Source organism: Mesitornis unicolor, unplaced genomic scaffold (genome assembly GCF_000695765.1).
Source record: "Mesitornis unicolor isolate BGI_N332 unplaced genomic scaffold, ASM69576v1 scaffold23706, whole genome shotgun sequence".
In the NCBI taxonomy this organism is placed as follows: domain Eukaryota; kingdom Metazoa; phylum Chordata; class Aves; order Mesitornithiformes; family Mesitornithidae; genus Mesitornis; species Mesitornis unicolor.
This window is the reverse complement of record NW_010191978.1, coordinates 29872-39672: the sequence shown is the minus strand read 5'-3', so window position 1 is coordinate 39672 and position 9801 is coordinate 29872. Positions and strand designations below refer to the sequence as shown.

The following is a 9801-nucleotide window of genomic DNA, read 5'->3' as shown; positions in this document are numbered from 1 at the left end:
CTTAATTGCTCCCTAACCCAGTCCTCATCATTTCTTCTGAAGGTTTCTTCTATTTTTTCCTGGGTGAATTCTTGCTCATATATAACAGTGCCAGCAATTTCCATCTGCTGCACTATATTAGAAGCTACTGAACCATCAAGCAAATAATCTCCCTTCATCAGCTGTAAAGCCTCAACCTTGCTTGCTGCCTCTGCATTATTGCTAATATTCAGTACAGCAGAGTGGCAGCTACAATCTTCCTGGAACACTTCTTTTGATCTTCTATCTTCTCCCCTTACTGCTCCAAGATCTTTTAAAAGTAACATTATAATTTGTTCACCATGTAGATGTTCTCCAAACTCCACAGTCCTCTCAGTTTCTCCAAAACTCTTACTGACTGAATGATTACACAGATTATACACATGGCTTTATGGTGTGGGATCATTCATCATTGCCCACCCCAATTTAGATTAAAGAAGTTCACTAATTCCTTTCATTCTGCAGTAAGAAAGTTCCTCCATCAGCCCACACCTCCCCTCTCTTGCTTTGGGTTTTCCAGGCAGCTAAGTAGTTCCCACTCACAAAACCACAGAGTTTGCTGCAGTGTTTGCAGTCTGCTGCTTTTTCTAAAGGAGAGGCCAGCTTGGTATGCCAGGCACTGGCTTTTAAAACGTGTTCCCAGCTCCTGGGTTCTCCCTCCATGCTTGACAGCCAGTCTTCTCCCTGCAGGGTGGGGTGGAGGTGCCTCCTTTCTGCTGAGGAAGTTTATTAACTCTTTTTTTTTTTCCCCTCCTTGACTTGTTCTGAGGTCGGGGCACACCTACGATATACTTCATGACCTACATTCACTGTGAACTATTTCACAGCTCCATGTTAGATCTTACAAGAGGTGTGGGAGTGAAGCAGTACAAACTTTGGCAGTAAAGAAGCGCTGAGCTTTGTTTTCAGAAGGTTCTGAATAGTAGGTAATGAAGGTGGAAGAAAAGAGAAATGATTATTTAGTGCACTGTCTTTTTCTTGTGGTAAGATGTCTGTGTTATTAAAAGTAAAATGGAAGACAAACACACAAAGACACAAACAGCAGAGCTAGAACAGCTGTTTACAGAATTAATGAGGTATAACTCATCTTTAATTTGTTTGTTCAAAGAGCCTTTTGGGTATATCTGCTCTGTTTTGCCTGTTTGTATTAGGTCTTTATGTCAAGTACTTCTGGACTTCAGGGTAAACTAAACATTTTGGTATGAAACATATATGAACTTTTTCTTTCAGCATTTCAGGTTCTTTCTACAGATCATCAGTGAGAAACATGATGAAGCATTGATTACTGGTGAGCTTTTCAAGCTAGTCAAAAGGCAAGAAATGCCTGCATTTGCTGCATGTGGCACCTTCATATATTCAGCAACTTGACTTTTCAGTTTTTCCAAGCTGCTGCAGCAAGCTGTCTTAGGCTAGGTCTCTTTTCCTGTGGGCTGAGTCCATTACCTGTTGTCTGGCACTTGCTGCAGGCTAAGATAGTTTGCTCCTGGGCCCCAGCTTCTCATGCAAAATTTGTGTCTGGCTTATGACTGAGTATGAGGCAGCATGTGCTCTGCATCCTTGAGGACAACACAAGATGTTCTGAGTAGTTCCTGGGGTAAAGAAAACCCTGTGAAGAGCAGGCTCTGTGTCTGTGTGTGTATGGGGCGGGGGGGGGGGGGGGGGGGGACGGTGGGGGGGGGCACTGCCCTTTTCCCTTCCACTGCCCCACGCATCAGGTGGGGAATGGGGTGGCAGGGGAGCATTGGCTGGGATGGGATGGGGGTCTCCAACACCAGACAGCCCCTTTCCAAGAAGTTCGTTGACTGATTTCAATGCCGTGATCTGAAATAAGATACACCATAGGATAAGACAGAAAAATGGTCCTTTCTGGGGAATTCATATAAGTTGTGAGTGTGGGTCCCTTTTCCAGACGCATTCTGTCCTTGCTCCTCCTGTGAAGCATGGACCAAGAGATTCGTGCAAGGTTGGATGTTTCAAACTCTCAGAATTCAGTAGACTTCTATTATTTAGCAACCAACTATGAGACAATCTCAGGGCAGCTAAATGCTTCACAGTGTGATCCAGGTAAGTAACAATCTGCATTAAATTCCTTCTTTCTTCTTTCTTTTGTACTCCCAGTCAGCAGCTGCTTCGTGATGGGCTCCATTTCTAGACCAATTACTGAGTTTTGCCTTGATCTCTACAATAAGCTCAACAGAAATGCAGAGGACACAAACATCGTCTTCTCTCCAATGAGCATCTCTGTTGCCCTGGCTCTGGTTTGTCTAGGTGCACAAAACAACACTGCTGCTCAGATAGAAAAAGTAAGTATTAGTGAAACATGTCCAGATGTTTCCTCATTGCGTGCTGTTCCCTTAATGGAAATGTTTGGCACCCTAGCACAACATGTGTGCAAGGGTTTCATAGGAAACAAGCATGAATACGAGCACAGGTGCTGCCTTCAGAGTCGTGGCTGGTACGCCACAATCCAAGCCATCTGCTTGCATGACTTGCCTCATGCTCCTATGCAAACTCAGGCGGATGGAGCAAGAGCTGAAAGAGAGGAGGCAATACGCCACAGCAGGGCGCTCTGGTTTCCCCCCAGCCTGCTGCCGGATTATCAGCCTTTGTTTCAACATTACACGCAGGCACTTTCTCTCATGGTTGATATGAGAGTCCTGAACGTGTGAGTCTGGGTGGGGATTAGGGAGAGTTGTGGAAACCTGAAACGATTGCTAGAAGTGTTAGCTCAGTTGTCATTTATGGCATTAAAGAGTCAAAATGTGTCACCTACAGAGCTCACAGAGATGCAGGCAGGGGGTGAAGAAGGCCACCTCTCTGATCGCTGTGCCTTTACTCCCCACAATACAAGTTCTGCTCTCTATGATCTTTCTTCTTTTTTCTTATTTGTGCCCATAAGCAGCAAAAGACCACTAATCCTAAGGTATAGGTTCTTGTCAGTGGCTGGGTCTGTACTGGTAGATTTTCATCCATCATATCCTAAACTGCCATGTGCACAGTCTGGCTTCTGGGTCACCTTCAACCAGGGAAGATGTACTCTTCTCGTGAGGCTCCCAGGGTGTGGTGGGTTGACCTTGGCTGGTGGCTGCCAGATGCCCACCCAGCTGCTCTCTCACTCCCCCTCTTCAGCTGGACAGGGGGTGAAAGTAAGATGATAAAGCTTGTGGGATGAGATAAGGACAGGGATATCACTTACCAATTACTGTCATGGCAAAACAGACTCAACTTGCTCTGCAGCCTGCTGTCAGAGGGCAGCCCCTGATCTCTTTGCACTGAGGCCACCCCCACAGCCCTCTGGTTACCATAATCTTGCTGCATAAGCCAAATACACAGGGACTCTTGATTCTTTTAGGGAAGTGATGAAGACCCAGTATCCTCAATAAAAATGATTAAGTCTTCGTATGATGCAACATTATTATAATGGTGAAACTGCTGGAATTTTTTAATGAGATATTTGCACATTGGAAACAAGGACTGTTTTTCATTGAAAGCACTGTGGTTTTGATATATTTCCTAAGAGGATTCAAAGATTAGGAATGATTGAAAAAGGCCAATTTTTATGTTTTCAACGAAAAACATTTTTGCCTCTTTGCCTGAGTCAACCTTTTGTTTTGAAATTTAAAGTAGCTGTAGCAATAAAAATACAAATAAAATGTAAACATTTTGAGGTAGTGGAGAATAGCATTTTGGGGGATTAAGTACAGGTTGTTCTTGGTTTGCTAGTATAGAAATGTGAGTTTGAACATGAATATATGAACAATTTCAAGTCTGTGCTTTCGGCCTGACTGAAGCTTAAAAAATATCTTCCATAAATCTTTATCATTTATCCAGAACAGGACAATGAATCTTTTAAACGGTGAAAAATGCTTTTATCACAGTTACGGCTTCCATAACTTGGCATCTTCAACTGCAGGTGCTCCACATTAGGAAAGCTGAAGAAAGAATGAGTCTTGGAGCTGACCTCGAGAATGCAGCCTCAGAAATGGAGCCAGAACTAAGCCAGGAAAGATCGTCATCCCTCTCACAGGTGTGTCCTTGGGAGGGGAGCACAGGAGCCTTTTCCTCACCTCACAGTTGGTTACTAGTTATAAAGCACTAGAGTCTACCGCTGGAGGGAGTCAACATCACACGCATAAGCTCTGCCTAACACAACAGGAAATGTCTGATACAATGTGTGATCTTATTAAGGGCCGAGTCTTCCATGAAGTCAATACCAAAGCCTTCAACGATCTCATCTAAAGGAGGATCAGGCTACAAAACCTAGACTAGCTAGATTGAAAAATCAGTACAGCAGGAGTTAGCCCTATACTGTAATCTAATTAGGATGGAAATTAACAACCAAAGCTCTATGGAGAAAACATTATAATTGTTGTTTTTGTAATATTCCCAGTGTAACGAGGATGGGGACTTTAACCATAAAGCATTTCAGGCGCTCCTTTTACAACTACAAAACCTTGGTGAAAGATATGTTTTAACCCTGGCCAACAATCTCTTTATACAACAAGGATTTGAGCTTCGGCAGGTAAGTTACCTGTACCTGCTAACTACTGTGGCCCTGACATCAAGCCTCCCTGTTACTGTGGGCCTTGCTGTTTCCCCCCTTACGTGTATTTTTGAGCACCTGATGTGCTTCTTCGAGTTGTATATCCTGGAGCTGGCAGAAAAGAGGCAACAGTGTCAGCTTTCAATTCTTTTTTTTAAAAAACCCCACCCTGCAGATATCAATGGCTATAGCGCAAAAATAAAGCAGGAGACTTTTTGCTTTTGGCATATGTCTACACTCAGCCAGAGATGAGCCTACAGCCAAAATTGGCCTATTCAAGCTATCTGTAAGCTAATTACATCTGGACTTGCAAGTGGCGCAACTGGGGCAGCAGTAAGCTTGGAGAAGGCTGATCATCCGAGATGTTACATAGCTTCATGCATAGAGGTGCTGTGCTGAACTTCCTTCTCCTTTCTTACTGTATGTCAGCGTGGTCTCCAGATTACCTAGTATGGATAACTTGCTAGTCGCATCTTTGCTTTTCTGTCAGTTATTTCTGTTGAGTGATTTAGATGCTTAAGCATTAAACAACACATCTTGCGTCTCCTCTGATTTTTTATCTGGACCTCATGTATGCAGTTCTCCATGAGGAGACTCTTTCTTCTAGCTTTCTTTTTATGTATGTACTTTTTTGCCTATGCAATAGAATAGCTATCTCTTCTTTGAGGAATAAGCTTCAGATAGTTGATGTTTCCAAAATGAAATTTTACCTGATGCAGTCAACTGGTTCCTCACTATTTCTAATATAACTTTCAAACATTGATTTCTTTCAGAAAGGAATAAGTACTTAACAGATTTGACCAATTCATAATCTTTATTTTACTTTACAGCAATTTCTAATGTGTGCTAAGGAACTGTATGGAGCAGTGCTGCAAACAGTGGACTTTCATGGTGCTGTTGAAGCTGCCAGATTAAAAATTAACACCTGGGTTGAAAGTGAGACACAAGGTAAAACAAAGCAAAACCATAACCATACTATCAGTGTCTTCTTCCACTGCTTCAACATAAGAAATTCCGTAGTATGAAAAGCAAAGTCTTGCTCACATTTCTGTGTGTTCAATTTTATGCTGTTTAAAGATGGTTTGTCTTCCCATTCACTCCTGAAATATTAGTTATCAGCTAAATTATTCTGAATTAAAGTTGTGTTTGTTTTCAAATAGTTTTGTATTCCCACCCTTATGCCTGGCATGATAATTGCAATAATACATATAAAGCTCTACCAAACAAATTGCTTCCATGAACAGCCAAAAATACAGATACAGGACAGCTGGGGATGGAAGCTCATGGTGAGACTGGGAACAGCCTGGGTGGGGAGTGGGAAAGGAGGACAACTGAGGACCTGGTTGTATATAGAGCAATGCCCACAGAAATGAGAGATGTGACCAGCAAGGCTCACTATCATAAATGATGATCAACCAATTCTTGTCCTTAAGAGGCTAGCAGGGGGCATTGGCTCCTGCTGATTAGAAGAAACATGATATATACCATTTTCCTCTAGTTTTGCCAAAGCTGCAGTAGCAGCAGGATGAGAATTTTCTAAATCTACTGGCTGAGCATAAACCAGAACTTACTAGGGGACAGGCAAATAGATTTGAAGGCTTCTGTAATTTTCTCAGTTCCCCTTTGCTGACCAAACCTGTCCTTGTACTGGCAGAGTGGCCTGTGACTGGTGTGCGAAAGAGCTGTTAACCCTAGCTGGATCCCAGTGAGAAAGCTCCTGAAGGTTGAGGAGCCACCCTGCACAGGGTTAGGCATCATCGTTGCTCTGGGTGCTCGTACGAAACTTGTGGACCTGCTAGCTTCTGTGTCCACCTCTGTGTAGAAAGGCAAAAGCCCCGCAGCTGGTTAACTGCTCTGCCCAGGGCAAAGGAAAGATGCCCTTGTGTATATCAGAATATGTGGGTAATGGTGCTGCTTCCTTCCCCATAGTTAATGTCTCTGGGCACATATGTATGGTTACTGACACTGACAGTTGGCTAATTGGTGAACCCCTCCCTCCTCCCTGTCACCCCTGGCTGGTAACAATGCAGTGGATTTTACCATTTGTTTGTCTGCATTGTCCCTGTCCTTTGAACAAGCCAAGAACTGGGTTTCTACGTTTCTCTAAGTTCACAGGCAAGTAATTGAGTCTCAGTTCAGAGTCTTAACAATAACTAACAAATATTTGTCTATTCCAAAATTTCCTTTAGGTAAAATCAAGGAACTCTTTGCTCCTGGGGTGATCGACGTACATGCATTGCTGGTGCTGGTGAATGTAATCTACTTTAAAGCAACCTGGGAACACAAGTTTGAGGAACAAAAAACAGTACAGAGAGATTTTAAACTGAATCAGGTACACCCACATTTTGTAAATTTTAACATTATGTACCCAGGATACTGTAAGCAATGAAGCAAGCACAACATCAAAGCACAATGCCCAGGGCTCAGCTGCCCTGTGAACAAGGTGTGGGTGTGCTGGGAACTTAACCCGCCTCTCCCGATGGGTAGACGTGGCAGGAGGATTTTTCACAGAAAAGCAGAATCTGTATTGAAAAAATGTGCATGGGTCAGAAGTTGCAACAACTCAAGAGTTTTGCTTTGGTGACTGGCAAAACACAAGTGTTAGTCCTGACTAGCACTCCTTAACATAGCAGTCATTACAGATAGTTGTCATGGACAGAAGCAAATCTGAACATCTGATTTCATATAGATTCCAAGAGGTCATCCTGGTGTTTATATGTTCGATACCTTTTAATATCAGCTACACATCTGAGAGATTAAAACAGACCAAAAAAACTAGGCCGGATAGTAACAAGCTACAAAAGTACAGTTGTAATTCGAAAAAGGATAAATCCTTATAGGGTATTTGAGTTTATTTATAGTATTTGCAATATTTGAAAGCTTATTTTAAATATATTTTAATTTTTAGTCTTTTTTTCTATCATACGGATGTCACCAAAGCCTTCATTGTTTAACTAAGATATTGTCAATATGGTTGCAAAGTTAGCCCTCTGACAAGCACACTCCTCCAAGTATTGTGTGTGCCCTTTACGTCTGACCAATGTTTAAAAAAAGACAATTAAAACCACTTACTTTAATTCAGTTTTGCCTTCTTTCCATATGTTGTGCCAATATGCTATTACTTCTCATCCATAACAAAAGAAAAAAACCCAACAGATTTAGGTCTGATCTCAAGTTGTAGAGCTTTGTATAGGGAAAAGTATCTTTTGAGTGTTCCTTATATATCCAAGGAAAAGGTCAGAAAACCATATATTTCTAGTTATTTAGTTGCATTCCATTGTTAAGACACTGGTCAGAAACTGTCATATTGGGTACTTATATTTGTGACTTTAAATATATCTTTGAATACGGATATTGATGATGGTCTATAGTTGAGAACATCTGGTGTGCTGTTGCAGTAGGAGAAACTATGAAATAAGGAGTAGCTGTCTAGATTTTTCTTCATCTGCTAATCAATACCAGCAGGATGTTTGCTGAAAGTGTCTCATCTACCAAAAGTCTTCTTTCACTGCTTTAGAAGTTGGCTAACTGGAAAAGGAAGTTCTAGTTGGCTAGCACTGGACCAGGCTGTCCAGAGAGGTTGTGGAGTCTCCTTCTCTGGAGACATTCAAAACCTGCCTGGATGCGTTCCTGTGTGACCTAGTCTAGTTGATCCTGCTCTGGCAGGGGAGTTGGACTGAATGATCTTTCGAGGTCCCTTCCAACCCCTACCATTCTGTGATTCTGTGATTCTGTGAAACTTGAGCCTTGAGCCTTTGTTGTTTCAAACAACTTCCTGACAAAAAGGCAAGGTAAGAAGATCTAGAAGAGGATGTCTGAGAAAGGCTATGATTTTGCACTTAATAAACTAACCTGTTTATTCCTTCCTGTCTAAACAATCAGTCTGATAAATGACAGCAGCTTCACTATCTGATCAGTTGCAGGGAAATTGCTGTGTTGGATTTTGGGTTTTGTTCCCCAAAGAATTATCCCCTTTTGTTTCTGCACGGCAAAACTGATGTTTTTGCGTGTAACTGTAGATGGAATAAAAATAAAAATGTTTAGCCTAACAACAATTACTGATATTACACCTATTGTAAGTTTAAATATTAAGAGCTGTATTGCTGAAGCGAGTACATAATTTTCTTTTAACTAGAATGAGAAGAAGCCTGTGCAGATGATGTATCAGAAAGGCATGTTTAAATTAGGCTACATAGAGGAGATTGGTACTCAGGTCCTTGAACTCCCTTATGCTGAGAAGACGCTGAGCATGATCATCCTGCTGCCAGGTGACACGGCTGATGGATCTACCAGTGGGCTAGAGCAGGTAAGGCAGTAGACAGCATGGGCTATGGCTGAAATTTGGTTGTCTGAATTAAGGCTGGGTAGAGATGAAGACTTTTCAAAGCTGCCCACTTACTTTAAGCTCTTTTTCCCCCCACCTTCTAGATTGAAAGCACAATGACCTATGAAAATTTAAAGCTGTGGGCCTCTTCAGAGCACATGTTTGAGACAAGAGTGGAGGTATACCTCCCCCGATTCAAGCTTGAAGGCACCTTTAACCTCAATGAGGTATTACAAGAGATGGGCATGACTGACATCTTCAATGAATCAAAAGCTGATCTTTCTGCAATGTCGTTTGCAAAATCTCTGGTGCTGTCAGACGTTGTCCATAAGACGTTTGTGGAAGTCAATGAGGAAGGCACTGTAGCAGCAGCTGGTACAGGAGCTGCCATTGTGAGGAGGTCTCTGCCTCTCATAGAGTTGTTTATAGCTGACCACCCTTTCTTATTCTTTATTAGACACAATCCTACCAATATCATTCTTTTCTTTGGCAAGCTCTGTTCACCTTAAAATCAGGGCCATTTTGTAACATTGTGAGAAACATCTGGAGGAAAATCAGAAATAGCAGTTTTTCCCAATGCATTCTTTGTCCTGTGACAGCTAGTTCGTATTTCAAAGTAGTCACTGCAGTTTAGCTTAGAACCCATTAATTGGACGCTCTGCCGCAAGGCTTCTTGAATGGCAAATTCTGATCTGAATCCAGAATAGGAGTAAATTTTGCCTTAACCTCATTGGCCATGAGTAACATTTTGTTTCCTCCATGCCCACATACACGTCTATATTCCTTACAGTTGCCCAGCCCAGCCATGTAGTATAATAAAGCACCCACCTGGGCTTGCAAAGGTGGAGCTGGTATGCTGTTGTCTGAGGAGAACTGTCTGCACCAGTTTTAGGTAACTACCAGTAAAAACAGTAGC

At 42.2% G+C, this 9801-nt stretch overlaps 1 protein-coding gene across 1 annotated transcript; it reads left to right on the top strand.

The window, feature by feature from the left end:
• Nucleotides 1-2153: 2153 nt before the first annotated feature.
• On the top strand, nucleotides 2154-9394 carry LOC104535555 (leukocyte elastase inhibitor-like). The gene is made up of 7 exons (XM_010186917.1): nucleotides 2154-2321; nucleotides 3932-4045; nucleotides 4409-4540; nucleotides 5392-5509; nucleotides 6751-6893; nucleotides 8697-8867; nucleotides 8990-9394. Exons 1-7 carry the CDS (start codon nucleotides 2154-2156, stop codon nucleotides 9392-9394), a joined length of 1251 nt encoding a protein of 416 aa, XP_010185219.1.
• Nucleotides 9395-9801: the final 407 nt, after the last annotated feature.